Consider the following 17591-nt stretch of genomic DNA (forward strand, 5'->3'; position numbering starts at 1 on the left):
TTGTAAGAAGGTGCAGACACAACTATCTTTCTTAGGAAATGTAAGAGGACAAAACCATAGCATAACAATACTATTTTTGTATAAGTCATTCATTAATTCTGTTGTTAGATTTGCTTTTATTTGTGGCGACCTTTAATGTAAACAGTTTTAAAAATCAGCAGTAAAATGTCTGGTTTGGAGCAGACCTCTGTCACTGAGCTTTATTTCAAACAGGTCAGAAAGAAAGTCGGCTCATTTTTTTCAGACAGTAACCAACCTCTGTCTCCTAAATTTAAGTTGCTGCCACCAGGCTGCAAATTTAGGTTCCCAAGGGTAAAGAGCATCAGCTTTTAAAAGCTGTTTTATTTGCAACATTTAACATTCTGACACTTGTAGAGATGCTGCTGAATTCTGATTTATTTTTCTAATTATTCTTCTTTGTACTAATCTTGAGTGTACTTTTGACAACACTGGCTGTCAGTTGTTGTGTCTTGGCTTATTTTCTTGTATCTCTGTAACAGTGCCTTATATTTTCTACTTTTCTGTTACAAACAAATTTCAAGCCGGGATAATAAAGCCTATCTACCCGATGAGGTGAGGTTCAGTAAAGCTGAACAACCCAACTATCCAGGGAATATTGTTCATTCTTAATAAACCCATCCTGACCAGAAACAGAAGATACATTCCACAGAATCTAAAACTGAGGTTAATGGTCTTCATTTGTGTCTCTCCTCATTTCTTTCTTGCATTCTGCTTCCTACTTGTATTGTTATTTCTATGAGGTTTTCAGAATCTGAGGGGTGATTTCATAATAGCAAAATAAGGACCTTGCTGTCAGCTGAATCTATGGTAAAGTAAAGGATATGAAGTTAAATCTCTTCTTTAAGGGGGCATCAAAAACTAGAACAGAAATCTGCTAGATTTTTTGTATTCTGTGTTGTCCTTGTATGTTGCACCAATGCGATCAAGACTAATTCCTAGTACACATTAGTGTACCTGGCCAATAAAGTGAATTCTGATTCTGAAGAAAGTTTTCCAAAAATAGACAACACCCTCTCTGTTAACAAAGAATTCATATTTATTTATATTTCTACACTCAAAGAAACATGAATCACTGAATTAAGAAAGCATCAAAACCTGTGTGATAATCATCATTGTGCTTCTGTTCTAATATCTTGAGATACTGGCAGTAGCAGATACAGTCTGTATTTCAGTCACTTTTCAGAAGGTAAGACACACATAATTCACAAGTTCTATCATTATCTTGAATTGGCTTTCTTGTGTACCTAGGGCTTATGAAGCTAATAATATTTGTTTTTGGACTGCAGTCAATAGCAAGATGCAATGTACTTCAGTGAGAAGTTTGTGCTCAGTTGTGAATGAACTGTCTGGACACAAAGCACTGCTGTAAAACTGTGAAGAGCAATGCTGTGAGAGACATATTGACAATGCATTCTGTTTTTGCTTTAACCCTGTGTACTTTGTATATTTCCTTTTTATGTTATCTATAGACTTTAGTATTGCCCATATCTCAGATATTAAACAGGATTACCTGTTTTTTTTCCCAAGAGGTAACAAGAGATACAGCAGATAGCACCCTTGACAAGAAAAAGTGTTTTCTACATACTTTCATGATCAAAGCTCTTATGCAGAGCTGTCCATCACCAGAATAGCCAGCCAATTATCTATACATAATGTCACAAGATCTAGAACCATATGTGTGTCTTTTGACATAAAGAATGGACCTGGAGCCAACAGAGACATCAGTGAGAGAAAGACTTCATTTCATCAGAAACTCCGTTCACCTAAATGTTGAAGACTCTGTCCATGCATCAGACCAACTACAGAGAAGCCCAACCAAAAAGTCAACTTCCCCTTTGACACAGATGTTATCTTTATCTTTATGGAAATTATTATTTAAGTGTTCTTTGTTAGGCCTTTATATCCATATTTTAGAATTTATCACAATTTTCTATCATTTATTTCTGTTCAATTATTCACTATTATCAATCCTGTTTTGCTTTTAAACTTCTATACTTTGTCTACATATCTTAAGTGATTGAAGTAATGAAGTATATATAGGGCATCTACTGTGCAGAGAACTGCACTTTCTTTCTCACAGGGTTGGTAAGCTGATAGACCCTGCCTTATATAAGACAAAAAGAGCCACAAAAAAGTTTGGGGTAGCCACCCATATATTGTTCCTGGCTGTAAAATGGATATTAATAATGTACAGATGTGTACAGACTGGAGTCCACAATAGAACTGACTCAATAGCACAAAGATGGTGGCTTTAAAGGAGAGCAGAGGAAGTGACATCATCAGTGGGGCTGGCACCAGAAGTAGCATTATTGATGCCAGAACCAGAAGTGACATTTTCAGAGCTAGGCGGGATTTCCTGTAACTGGTCTGCAGAGAAGTGAGAGAAAGAGCTAGTGCACTCTGCCACCCCTGGTCTGGTATGGAATTACTCTCATTCAGGCCCTTTAGCTGCCTCCAATGCGCATGTATGTGACAACCCTAACAGAGGACCTCACAGTTGGTAAAATATTTGTGGTTGGCATTAGCCAAGGCATATCAGTCTTCATGTGTCTACGTTATTCTCAGGGACCAGGGTGTTGAACCTCTCAATTTTTGCTATATTTGGGAACACCTGTGTGTTCTTCATTCTAAAACTGCTTAATCCCTTTGTGGAGTACTGAGGAGTGACAAGCTGTGCAGACACCACTCATAATTAGAGCTTACATGGATAAGGTTCGGGTGTGATTGATGTGGCCTTTGAATGTCTCATCACTTTTTCTTGCATTCTCATTCCTATTTGTATTGTTTGTATCAGGCTTTTGGAATCCAGGTCAAATTTTTAATATGCAGATTTGTTCTTAACTTTCTCCAAGGACTGATTTCATAATGGCAAAATCAAGAGCTAGGAATTACTTCTGCTGTCAGTTTCATCTATTTTAAAGTAATAGTTCTGGAATTACATCTTTTCTTTAATGTGCATTTCATATTGGCACAGCATACAGGTCTAAATTTCAAATAGTGAACACCCTCTCAGTTAACAAGGAAATGATATTAATATTTATTATTTCTAGCAAATGTCAAGGGCTGTGCCACATAGAAATATGCATCACTGAACTAAGACAGCCTGAAAAACTCTGTGATAACTCTCCTAGGAGTTCTGTTCAGATACCTTGAGATCTTTTGCTTCCACTACCGAACTGGTAGAAGCAGATGGTGCCTGTAATTTATTCCTTTTTCAGAAGGTAAAACCTGCAATTCTTAGCTTCTAACGTCATCTTGAATTGACTCTCTTGTGTACTTAGGTGTTATGGTCTGTTTGTCTTAAGCTTATGGTATGAGAGCAGGCCAATCTGTAATGAACTAATAAATTTCACAAATCTCATGATAATACACTAGGAAAACAAGCTGATTAGAAATTTCTTATCAGGGCTGGTCAAACGTCTTCTAGTGAAATCTTTAGATTTGTTCATAAGTTTTATTAATCCACCATCTCCAGTTAGATATTCATATGTAATAGAAATCTACATCTTCAGATTAGCCTGCTGTGCCGGATTATATCAGCGTTTACTTGGCACATATTAGTAACTGCTAGGCTCTGGATGAAACCTGCAGACTGCAGTTGCAGAAGGTGAAAATAACTAGGGGTTCTAGTATTTCAGTAGTCCATCAGGAAAGAGAAAGACAAACTAAATGTCTTCTGGTCTGAGCAATGTATGTAGGGGTAGTGCTAATGATAAGAAGAAAGTGAAAATGTAAATAAACACATTGTAACAGAATGTTTGCATAGTCAGGACCCAGATTGTGAGAGCTCTGAGCACCTAGACCCGTAGCAATGATCAAAAGGAAAGGGTCAACCTTTACGCACTAGACTTGACGAAAAGTCCAAAACTATGTCTATGGAAAGAAACCTTGGAGGAAGCTCATCAGAATGCAAAGGAAATATGTAAATATCCCACCAATTGGATTCTAATTAAGGATAAGAATTTAACAACTTACAGTTTTTCTAAACACATTCAATCTAAGTAGCTGCTTTTATACTAAAAAACATTATAAAGAGCTGGCAGGTAAAATGAGTCAATTAGAAGACCACCATATGACAGTAATTGAAAGTAACTGTTATCTGATTGTGTAACTATCACTGCTGTGTAGCTTTCAGAGCACACAGCCTCTCACTACTAAAACAATGCTTTCTTTGTTTATTATTTTGGCAGTCAGTGCCCAAGTGTCAGTATATGAGAAGAAAACCATAGTTTCTCTAAATGAGGTGTCAGACAGAGTTCTATTGCATCTTGGATAGCTTCTAATCCACTTCTAGCAACAACTAAAAGTTAAAAGGGTGCCAATAGACATATCACTGTGAGTTCAAGGAAGGCAGCAAAACCTAATCAGAACAGCAAGAAGATAAAACGTGGCAAGTGAGTTATGGATAAAAGTCAGTTCGACAGGGAATATGCGGCCAAGGCTGGTGAGTGCCTCAGCAATCTATGGTTTCAAAGCAACTAATGAGTGTGACAGCTTGAAATAAGACCTTTACATCCACACTGCATATAAGAAAGCACTGTAGTTATGTTCAACATTCTTTAGTTAGAATTTCAAAAAATGCTGCTTGTTATTTAAAGGGTGATTTTAGTACAACTCAAGTCAAATAAATACAATGTATAGAACTTTTCTAGTTTTTGAATTATTCAGAATTTAGTTATTAATAGTCTGAAAGTGCAATTATTATCCACCTGAAAATAAATCAGATTGACTAATTACACCTCACCTAGCACTTTACCTACCTTTAACCAACACTTATCATAGTGTAATATATATATATATATATATATATATATATATATATATATATATATATATATATATATATATATATTGTAATTCTTAGACTTACAAGAATCAAAGGCTATATATAGCAAAACTTACGTGGGGGGCGGGGAGATGGGGGTTGGGGCTCAGTGTGATGGGGGGCTTTGGTTGTAAAGTTTTATTTATTATGAACATGTTCTTCTTAAATTTGCATATGCTGGATTTATGTCCAAGTGTCTGTTGATGGCGTTCTCATTTGATAACCAGGATTCGGCCAGCTCTCTGGCACATTTAGTACTGGCCTTAAATCTTACTTGTATATTGTCCCAGTTAAATGTATGTCCTGTTGATTTAGTATGCATATAGATCAGTGATCTTGAGTCCTTTCTTCTGACGCCGTTGTGATGTTCCTGTGTACGTGTTGTGATTCTTTTTGAAGTTGGTCCAATGTATTCCGCTGAGCACGAACTGGATGGAATGCTATAAACTGTGTTTTGTGTTTCTGCTGTTGATTTCTTGTTTTTAGCATTAAAGAGGACCATGCGCAGATTGTTCGTGGGTTTGTGTGCTATTCTGACACCTAACTTGGCCAGGATGCATGTTGCACCTTCAGACACCTTGTGGTGATAAGGAAGTGAGTACCAAGTGAGGTGGGGGTTCTGGTTCAAGTCGATTGTTTGCTGAGTTTTTTGGCATTTTTGTTGTAAGCTTCGATTAATGAATGTTTTTGAGTATCCGTTTGAAGTAAAAAGACGGAAGAGATAGTGTCTTTCATTCATTTTTGTCTCCTTCGTATTACAATGGGTGTGGACTCTTCTGAATAGAGTTTTAACACAACTCCGTTTATGAGATACTGGGTGGTTGCTGGCGAAGTGTAATATCTTGTCTGCATAGCATTCCTTACGGTAAACACTTGTGGTCAGGGTGACGTCATTATTTCTTTCAATGTAGATGTCCAGGAAGCTGATGTGTGGGTTCATTTCTTTTTCCATTGTGAATTGGATTGCAGGGAATATTGTGTTGATGTGGTTGTAGAACTCATTCAGCTGGTCATTTTTTAGTATGCCGAATGTGTCGTCTATGTAGCATATCCAAATTTTGTGTGTGAACTGGGATAGAGCCACATTTTCAAAACGCTGCACTACCAGTTCCGCTAGAAGTCCTTATAACGGGAATCCCATTGGCTTGCCTTTTTTTTGAATGTAGTATTTTGACAAAGTGATATTAGGTGCATTATGTCTTTAGTGGACAGTTTGGTTCTTGTCTCTATGGTGGGGTCACTTGCCAGTCTCATTAATAGTGTTTCTGTGGCCAGATGAATATCACATCAGCCGACAAAGGAGACGCAACTGTCATATTAGACAAGGAACAATACACCACAGCTATGGAAGAAATGCTTTCTGACACCAACACATCAACAGCTGAATAATGACCCAACTAAAACCACGCTTAATAGAATAAACACTACTCTGACCAAACTCCGAAATAACAACCGCCTGGGTGCACAGAATTATTACAAAATGAAATCCAACGATGCTAACTGCCCTGAATTTTGCGGACTCCTAAAAATACATAAAACACCACTGAAATTCAGACCAATTGTCAAAAATACTTTTCCAGTTACTCAAACATTTAACTTATGACTCAGAATATTCTGTGAACTGCACCAAGTTGGCATTACAACGCTTGAAAGATGTATCCATCGCCAAGGACGAGGTCATGGTCTCGTTTGACGTCGTGCCGCTATATACCCGTGTTTCTCAACCTTTATGTATTTGAAACCCGCCTTTTCACAACAGTTTTAATCGCGCCCCCCTTTTTTTTTTGAAAGGAGCCCACTAATACCAATTTGTTCTTTTTTAATTAATGATATATCATAGATGCATATTTTATTATACCTACTTAACTTTCATCTACATTTATCTAACTCAATATTTATTTTTCTAGTATCAGAAGGTAGTTTAAGTTAATTTGCTTTGGTTTCAATAGATGTAGTTTTCATATTTTCGATTCTTGTTTTCTTTTTTTCACATCTTTGCGCCCCCCTTTTTGTTACTTCGCGCCCCCCTGGGGGGCCTGCCCCACAGTTTGAGAACCACTGCTATATACCATGATTCCGATTCATCTGGCCACAGAAACACTATTAATGAGACTGGCAAGTGACCTCACCATAGAGACAAGAACCAAACTGTCCACTAAAGACATAATGCACTTAATATCACTTTGCCAAAAAACTCACTTTCATTTCAAAGGCAAATACTACATTCAAAAAGAAGGCATGCCAATGGGATTGCCGTTATAAGGACTTCTAGCGGAACTGGTAGTGCAGCGTTTTGAAAATGTGGCTCTATCCCAGTTCACACACAAAATTTGGATATGCTACATAGACGACACATTCGGCATACTAAAAAATGACCAACTGAATGAGTTCTACAACCACATCAACACAATATTCCCTGCAATCCAATTCACCATAGAAATAAGTGGAATAATGGAAGAAATAATGACGTCACCCTGACCACAAGTGTTTACCGTAAGGAATGCTATGCAGACAAGATATTACACTTTGCCAGCAACCACCCAATATCTCATTAAATGAATGAAATATGTTATCTCTTCCGTCTTTTTACTTCAAACGGATACTCAAAAACATTCATTAATCGAAGCTTACAACGAAAATGCCAAACAACTCAGCAAACAATTGACTCGAATCATAACCCCCACCCAACCTGGCACTCACTTCCTTATCACCACAAGGTGTCTGAAGGTGGAACACACATCCTGGCCAAGTCAGGCGTCAGAATAGCACACAGACCAGTGAACAATCTGCGCACGGTCCTCTTTAATGCTAAAAACAAGAAATCGACAGCAGAAACACAAAACACAGTTTATAGCATTCCATGCAGTTCTTGCCCAGTGGGAATCACAACACGTATACAGGAACATCGCAACGCCATCAGAATAAAGGACTCACGATCACTGATCTATACGCATACTAAATCAACAGGACATACATTTAACTGGGACAATGTACAAGTAATGTACAACCAATGCCCCACACTGATCACACTACCACACTGATCACACTGACTTGTTTGCTACCATTGGTGTATCTTTGGCAGGGCAGAATATTACACTGCACTGTCTTTAGGTGTACCTTTGTGTGTAGTTTGCATGGACTCACTGTGTATTCTTGAGTTTCCTTCAGAGGGTGTGATGCCCTCTACACTTTTTCAATTTAAATAGCAAATCTAAATATGGTGTGGTTGTGTTTATGGTGGACTTCTATTGCAGATTCATCTCTTATCCTAATTCCCCAAAATAGGAAAAAGTGAGTTTAGAAAAATGAATGAGTTTTGTATTGTCCAAAATATGTTGCTCTCTTGAATGAAGATGGACAGTGGGGGGATCAGGTCGAAGAGGTAAGGGATTAACAAATCATCAAGTGTGCCTAGATCAGCAATTTTAGTCAGTAGTGAAAGTGCAACATAATTTGCCAGAACATTTGCTCTGTTCACATTATCTCTACATTGTATGCTCAGTTCGATGGACTACATCATTGCTATGAATAAAGCACAGCAATATTGCAGAAGTCGTGAATCTACCTGCAGAAAAACATTCTACAGTGAGTATTTTGTTTAATTTCTCTGTCAATTGGAGCATTTTGTATTGTATTCACAGTGTTTAACAGATCAGAAACTCTATGGACATGCTTTACAGCAGGGGGTCTCAATTTCAGTCCTGAGGTAAAACTGTGGCTGCAGTTTTTGTTCCAACCAGTCCAACCCAAATGAATGGTTCTATATTATTGTGGTATTACCCTCGACTTACTCGAGTTCATTACCGGATTGGTCTACTTTTGTACACACACACATACACACAGACTCTAACCACAAAAGTGTCGTTATGAATAACGTATACACAGCCCGCCACTTCCCTAGCACTTTAACCATATATGTGCCATAGAATGACAAGCCACTTCCTAGCACTTAAAGAGACTTACTCATCTTTAGCATGAAAAATATACAATTTCTTAGATATATCTCAGACCTAAATGTTACTTTGGTCTGCAAAAATATGTTTAAACATACAAAAGCTCAAAATACACTTGGCTATAGGCTATTTATCAACCAGTGATGTCTTACTTTAATGCACTGGTTACTATAGAAGGAGTGTTCATCCTCAGCCTGACAAAACATGGCAGTTTGGATCAAATGGCACTTCCTTACTTCTCTAAATATTTACCTTATTACTTCAATTACTCTAGATATAAAGGCAAAGTATAGAAAGTAAAAAGCAACTTTATTAAAGAACAATAATACCAGATGAAGATAGCATAAAAGAAAATGTAGACAGCAACGTCTGGATATATAGTCTTTAGAAAAAACATAAGTAAATGGTCAAAGATGAATGTCCTTGGTTAGCTTCTAATCTAGCACTCGATACTGTTCATGAGATGCTTTTGTTGATGATCAGTAAACGGTTGCACGTCTCTCACCCTCTCCTGATGTTGCCCTTTCGTTGTCGCCGTTTCTTCTTCTGCCATTGCTGTCTTTTTGGTTCATCAGACAAGACATATTTCATTTTAAAATTCCACGTGGGATTTTGGAACATGTGATGTTGCGCACATTTGATTGGCTGGCTGTCCATATGATGAATGCCTTTGCATAAAGTTTTTGATCTTTTAAGTGTGTCCGAATTCTTTCCTTTCTCAAGATGTAAACCAGTTTGGCAATTCCTGTTGCTAGGGGCACCCATCTGTTTGTAGGTTATAATGTAATCTACACAGACAAGGCATCCTAGCCATTTTCTGGCTTCTGCTTGGTTTACTCACATAGTATCGTGATTGATTACTGGTATAATTCAGTAAAACAGGATGCTTTGATGTCCTGCCTCCTTTAGTGTTAAGTTCATCCTGTCCATCTGAGCAAAGTATTTGTTTTAAGGTAATACAATTCAGGAAGAGAAGACACTTTGATGTTAACTGTGTGTAGAATTAATTTCATCTTTGTTTGTGTGGGCAAAAAATAAAAATATAACATTTGAAATCCACAAAACTACAATCTCATTGTTCAATTAGCTAGCCTTTTCTTTTTTTTTTTTTCTTCTCTTATGTATTAAGAAAAATGTGCTACTGTGATACTTCCGTGTAAAAGAAGTTCAGAACTGTTTTTTTGCCATATCTTTACAGGCTTAACTTTTTTCCAACATATTTTGAATTAATCTTTTTCTGTGGAATCTGTTCCCTTAATTGCATTCTGTTTTGTCATGTAGGGTCCTAAGGTGACCCTAGTTTCCCCTTTATATTCTTTAGTGTGTAGACTCAACCAAAATGCCTCATATCCCATACAATTAAAAATCTGTGATCAGATACACTACTTCACTTCAGCACTTCCACCCCCTTCCCTTCTTAACTGATAACCTCAGGCAATTAGACAGAGTGAAAAACCAGGCAGTAGAAAGAGCTAAACTTTTAACTATGTATTATAGGTATTACTTTTTATTATAACTAGTGTCATACAAGCACATAGAATATGACTTTGTAAACTAAGACCATACAACCTGATAATGCTAGATGTGTCATTTTGGGTGGCATGATAGTTTATTGTTGCATTTGATTCTTCCTGGTCAGCTCATCATGTGCACTAGGCCAGGCAGCCTGCTTATTTCAGGTCATCATTTGGTCTGCTTTCGTCAGGATGCAACATGGCAGAGAGAGAGAGTCTGCCTTTGCAAGCCTCTCTCTTTATTGTCAAACACACAACGTCTTGGGCCATTCACTAGTGGAATAGCTCAGAAACATCCCCCCCAGCTCTAGTAATTTTGTTTCTTGTTAGCATCCTTCAAACAAACAACCAAAAAAAAGGAAATGCAAGTCACTAAGCAATAAAACTAACCCTCTGTCTCACCGGTAGCCAGACATTTAGTTGTAAAAACAGCATTCCTGAGGTTTTGGGGGTAGAGAAAAAAAAAAAAAACTGGTCTTTTCATTTTCCTTGCTCTTTAAACATTATAATACAGTAAGTAACATGCTAATTCTACAAATAAAGATATACAAAATATTTATCAACTTATATACAACATATCAAAATACTGACAATACGTGATGAGTACTGCACTGCGCTGCTGAAATAACCAGAACACAGAGAAAGAGCAAAATCTTAAAAAGCAAAAGAAAAGAAAAGAAAAATTATACACTGCAGTGTAACAAACACAAATGCTTATTACAGTCTAACCCAATTTTTAAACACCCATTTTGTAATTTTAATTTTTACATAAAAAGGCAGAAAGTGGGAAATAAAATTTTGCTTAATGAAGGCAATGCAGTTAAAAATAGAAGTTGCTTGGGATGAACACATGCAGTACAGTCAGGGCCGGATTTAGACTTGATAAGGCCCTAAGGTGTGAGACATGGGGCCCTTTATAAGTCCAGATATTCTATGTAAGTGCCAAATATGATTTGTTTTGGGGGCCCCCAAGAAGGTGGGGGCCCTAAGCTATAGCTTGTGTAGCTTATACGCAAATCCTGCACTGAGTACAGTGGACTGCAGAAGTGAACTCGGGACCCCCAGATTGACGTCTTTTCTTACTAATCAGCATACAAATGAACAGGACACCGCAGAAGCGGCTGCCTTTAGCATTCAGTACAAGTTGCACCTACTGTATGTCTGTATTGCTCCTCTCTCAGTATTTGGGTACAAATAAGACAGGAAACTTTACAGAACAGAATGAATTAAAAGGAAAAAAAAAGTTAAGTGTTTAAATGTATGACAAAATGTATACATTGTAAAAATGAAGAAAAAATGCCAGCTAATTAAACAATTAGATCAAGCAGACATAGAAGTGACTTAACAATTTGTGAAAGTGATTGGAATGTAAACCTGCAGCCACTGTGGTAGCCCAGGACTGAACCTGAGAACCACTGATGTAGTGTTTTTGTATTCCTCTGCCAAAAGATAGTAGTAATCCATAGTTGTAAAATCACTGGTTGCCATGTCCCTACTGTCCATTTATGTTACTTTTCCAAACTGAAATGTAAGGCCATCAAATATTATTTGACCTTTTGCCCCCCACCCATCCTACTTTAAATCTCCTACGTCGCAAACAGCACAGATTACTCAACATCAGGTCTACCAGAATTCATTACAGCACTTATCTACAAGAGATACCAGAGCTTAATGTTTTGGCATCAGAATCTTCTACACTAGCTGCATATTTCTCTAAGTGTTTATGTGGTTGTAAAGCAAAGCAAATAAAAAAACACTAAAAACACTACGTACCATGAACTCATTAAGTTAGTGCTTGTTATAATGTTGGAAGGCATCCACGATGTTACTAAAAAATTTTTTAAATATTTATTTATATCAGTGATATGGGTGACTTGGATTTTTGGGTAGCACTGCTGCCTTACCTGTTCAGTCACACTCCTGGCTACATCACTATCTACATGAAGTTGCCATATTTGCTGTGTGCTTGGAGATTTCCTTAAGATATCTCTGTTTTTTTAAAAGATGCATGAATTGGAGTAACGGTGACTCTACATTACCACTTTGTTTGTATGAGAGTCCTCTGATAAAAATGGCTTTTTGTGCAGAGCAGGTTTCTGCCTTGCTCTTTCTTGGCTCAATTACACAACAGCATGCTTGGGCTGAATGGCGGTCACTCACTGTTCTCTTTTGTTATGTACCATTAAGTTGCAGTAAGTACTTTGGTCACAGTTTGTTATGTTTGCATTTTGATTCAAAATTAATGCACTTACCATTTTCTTCTATTGGTTTAGTAATAAAGTCATAGTTTTCTTCTAGTTTAACTTTTGTTCTGCTATATCTTAATAATAATTATAGTTACATTATATATGGCAGTACTATGAGTTGCCTAGTAATCTTTGCCTTGTATACATTTTTGAGTGAAAATGATTAAATTTTATTTTGCTTTAAATGTGGTTGCCATTAGCTCATTTAAATATTGCTCACACCTAAATGCAACGTGTGAACTTATTTTTTTTCTCTGACTGCTAAACTGTAATTGTACAGAATCCTCATTATCTTAAGAAAAAAAACACCACACAAGGAAAATGTGAAAAATTAAAGTAGGTCGCTGTCTAGAAAACTATAGCAGGGTCATAACTTAATTTCCGTCAGAAACTGGCTTTCAAAAACATCTGTGGACTTCAGGCGACAGTTATTCATCAGTCCCTTGTATTAAAAAAACAATTGTTTATTAGTCTTTGTTAGTCTTCACTTTCAGACTCAAAGATGTTCTTTCCCATTTTCATACCCAGTCTTTCACTTTGCAGTAAGCAGGATGACAGACACAATATTCTTTTTTATATCTTTTCAGAAAATGGAGGGTATCAAAGAAAAAAGGACATGCTAATTGTATTCCAATTATCTAACCATTATGTACTGAGAATAAGGAGATTGCTAATTAAAGCAAAACTCTTACTGTTATCCAGATGATTCGCTTTGATGATTTTTTCTGAATAGTCTGAAATACTTGAGCACTCAATCTGCAAAAAAATATTGAGACAGAAATCAATAGCAGTTTCTGCTGCTATATTATTATTATTATTATTATTATTATTATTATTATTATTATTATTTCCATGCACAATAACAATGTTTAAAATATACCCTTTTCAAAAAGACTGGACTTTTGTCCTCTTATATTGTACAGTACAACATTTCTCCGCTTATTCAAAGCAAATCTCAGCTTATATAAGACACCTTTAATACACTACACATAAAGAAGATGACTACTGGTTATTTCTGTATCATTATCTGGCTCTGAGCACATTTTGAAAGTCTGGTACCCACCAACCATTGTAAATGCTAAAAGAAAAATGATGTGTGTGTAAAGAAGTATGTGTGCGTGTATATATCTGATACAGTATCTGCCAAATAATACAAAGAATACATATATTGGGGCTCGTCAGGTGTACACACTTTTGTATCCCCTTACGGGAATTGAACCTCGGATGTCAGCACCTGAATTGAAGCCACTGTTGCTGGTTCGCTTATTTGATGCAAAAGTGCATACATAGTGCGTACAGTGTTGTGTTCTCTTTGTATGATTTGGTAGATACTGTATCACATATTGCCCTGCGGTGGGCTGGCGCCCTCCCCGGGGTATGTTCCTGCTCCAGCAGAACCCTGTGACCCTGTGTTAGGATATAGTGGGTTGGATAATGGATGGATGGATGAATGAATGGATGACATATTTATGAAGTGCTTCTTGCAATTGAGAGGACATGGCGGATGTTTGCAGACTGGCCAACCAACCACAAGCATTACCTGGTAGGTAACCACCTAAATAATCAGATTGCAATTCAGAATTAAGAATGTAATATATATATACTATATATATATATATATATATATATATATATATATATATATATATATATATATACTAGACATTAAGCCCGTTACAATAACGGGCACTAGAACAGTAGTACATAAACATTAGTAGGAACAGTCTATATTAAATGGCAAGGGACCTTGTATGTGGCTGTATAATGCATCACTGTATTGTGTGCCTTTAATTTTCTCTCTCAGTAATACTGGTTTGTATTTCTGTAAAATGCCTGTAATTTTGTCTGACAGTAATACAGTCGAACCTCGGTGCAACCGAAGTAATTTCCCCCATAGGATTGTATGTAAATACAATTAATCCACTCCAGACCGTATGAACTGTATGTAAATATATATTTTTTAAGATTTTAAGCACAAATATAGTTAATTACACCATTGAATGCACAGCATAATAGTAAACTAAATGTAAAAAGCATTGAATAACACTAAGAAAACCTTGAACAACAGAGAAAACTAACACTGCAAGAGTTCGTGCTATACCCTTACGACCCGCTCGCTAAAAACACTTTTTTAATGAGTTTTAAGCACAGGGAAAAAAATGAACATTTGAAAAATCTGTAATTTAATAAACAACCAAGAAAAGTAACATTGCAATAATGCACGCGTGCGCCTGTGTGTGTGTGTGTGTCTCTCTCTCGCGGGCCTGCGTGCGTGTGTGTGTGTGTGCGTGGGTGAATGAATGTGTCTCTCGCGCGGGCCTGCGTGCGTGTCTCTCGCGCGGGCCTGACTGCGTCCGTGTCTCTTGCGCAGGCCTGCCTGCGTCCGTGTGCATGTGTGTGCGTGCGTGCGTGTCTGTCTCTCGCGTGGGCCTGCGTGTTTGTCTATCTGTCTCTCGCGCGCACACACCTGTGTGTGTCTCTCTCTCTCTCTCTCTGCACACACAGGGAATGCACAGGAAGAGACTGAACACGTGCCGTGTGGCCCTGCGCATGCGCACTTCACCAGAAGACACACACACACAGACACCTGGACACACACAGGGGTTTTATTAAAGAGGGTAGATATATATATATATATATTGTCATAAAAACGAGTCCAAGACATTATAAAGGTTTGGGGCAGCCACCCGTATATTGTTTTTCCCAGCTGCAAAAAAAAGGGTTTCCTTTATCAAACAATCGATGTGCATCTCACAGAGTCCAAAACAGAACTGCTATAGTAGCCTAAGATGGAGGCTTTAGAGGTCTTGAGAGGAGCTGATGTCATCAAAGGGGCCGGCTTTGGATGTGACGTCATCAAAGGGGCCTGCTTCGGAAGTGACGTCTTCAGAGGTGCCGGAACCTTGCAGGATTTCCCGGGAAAGGTCGGTAGGGAACTGAGAAAGACAGTCAGCACACTCTGCCGCCCCCTGGTCGGATGTTTATTTACAATTACTTGAGCCCTTTAGCTGCCTCCTATTCACACATGTGTGACAATATATATAGTCTCCCCTGGATCAGTAGATGGCACCACAACCCCCCAATAAGGTTGCAGCGGTGCCCCAGATTCCCACAGGACATCATGGGAAATGGAGTTCTTAGGCACAGCCCTGCTGGGTTCCATGGGTGCCGCCAGGGGGTGCTGTGTAAACTTATTTGGGCTTCTACCTCACCTGGAAGTGCTTCTGGACCATGTTTATGGGACACCGGACGTACTCATGGGTGCTGTATTAAAAGAATCTGGCTGCCTCAACTCCAAGGGCCAGAGTCAGAAGGAAGGAGGACAACACTTATGTGGAGGAGTGGAGGCAGAGAGAGGGGCAGAGAGAAAAAGACAAAGAATTGCAGAGTGCTGCATTGCTGTGTACTATATCACAGTTGTATTCTGGTTGTGGTGTGGGAAACGCTTGTTATATTGTTCCATTTATGCATTGTGGGCTACACTGAACACTAAGGTTTGTCCAAGGTCAATGGTTTTATTCCCTACTTACACTTGTGCTTCTCTTGAACTATATCTGATCAACTCAGAATTCACATTTTTGCTTATTTAACATATTCTTGGACACCTTTCTCACACAGTGGGACTCCGTAAAGAGAGGGATTGGATTTATCCCAACCAATTAATTTAAAGCAGGTGCTAATATGGGCTTTGTTCTCATCAGTAATTTTGGCAATTCCTGCTAGTAATTTTCTACTGTACTGTGGAGTATGTCAACAAATAGTATGAACTGTTGAGTAATATATTGGATCAGAGAAAACATTGCCTTTAATTTATTTGTATAAAGAGGATGGATATTTTTACCCAATGACCTCCACCTTTTGTCAAAATGTTTTCATTTGTTACATTTTCCTTTAATTTTGATGTTCTGTCCAGTGCTGTCTCAATAATGGAGTACATAAAACACTCAGATTTTCCAACAAGGAGAGTCTGCTAGATGTTTGATAGGCCAGTAAATGACAAAGTGAAGCATGAGTAATTGAAAACTGATCGAGGCTAAGAGAAAGATCCAAGCAAGGGCTCCAGAAAGATAATATGATGTTAGCCTTAAAGCTTCACAAGGTCTTCTGAAAGTTTTCTTTAATTCCTTATACATATATAATAAGTCACTTGAAAATAAAGCCACATTGCATTGGTATTCTGTTTAAAAGCGTGTTATTCTCCTGAGGTGACCATGTTTCCTCCACCTTAGATGTTCCTGAACAAAACAAAATTTTGAATGCTGCTATGTCAACTGCTGTTGAAACTGCTACTTTCAGATGCTTCTGTTTCTTGACAAATTTCATTCACTCAGATCATTTTAAATAAATGGAATAATTAATGGGAACCACAGGAGAGAGGAGTAATTCATTTTTTCCCTCCCTGATGGCAGCCTAAAGTAAACATATCTACTTCTAAGTTATCACTAAATTGCAGTTGCAGAAGCACCCCTAACTGTTTTCTTTTTTCACTCATCTAGGCACATGGGAGTGTTTGTTTTGTTTGAATAAAGTCACTTACTGCTCCCTTTATCATTATTTCCACATGCTGTTTTGAAGACTAATGAGGGTCATTGTACACACCGTTCTGATTATTTCTTCACTGATTTTGCAGTACTGTATTGTAACTATGCCCTGCTGTATATAACTGTAACTGATAAACTATAATTATAGTCTTTTGTATCTCTCTCCAGAAGTCCAAGTCTGATTTTAATATCTGAATTTTTTTGTTCAGAAGAACACATAATTTATTGGGAAATGTATGCATTCTTAACATCTGCCTCATTTGACAGGCTTCATCTCAAAACACCCTTTAGGTACAGCCTCACCATGGCTTATGATATTTTATATTTCCATCCATCCATTTTCTAACCCGCTGAATCCGAATACAGGGTCACGGGGGTCTGCTGGAGCCAATCTCAGCCAACACAGGGCACGAACCAATCCTGGGCAGGGTGCCAACCCACCGCAGGACACACACAAACACACACTAGGGCCAATTTAGAATCGCCAATCC

At 37.8% G+C, this 17591-nt stretch overlaps 1 protein-coding gene across 5 annotated transcripts in view; it reads right to left on the minus strand.

Annotated features, from left to right (window-relative positions):
* The window catches only part of prmt8b (protein arginine methyltransferase 8b), a 228080-nt gene that overhangs the window by 92617 nt on the left and 117872 nt on the right, over positions 1–17591 (minus strand). For all 5 annotated transcript variants that reach the window (XM_039760764.1, XM_039760763.1, XM_039760765.1 and 2 more), the window contains one exon: positions 13252–13315. In XM_039760764.1, the coding sequence (XP_039616698.1) occupies positions 13252–13315 (64 nt within the window). The remainder of the gene's footprint in view (positions 1–13251; positions 13316–17591) is intronic.

The sequence above is a fragment of the Polypterus senegalus genome, chromosome 8 (assembly GCF_016835505.1).
Source record: "Polypterus senegalus isolate Bchr_013 chromosome 8, ASM1683550v1, whole genome shotgun sequence".
NCBI classification, from domain to species: Eukaryota; Metazoa; Chordata; class Cladistia; order Polypteriformes; family Polypteridae; genus Polypterus; species Polypterus senegalus.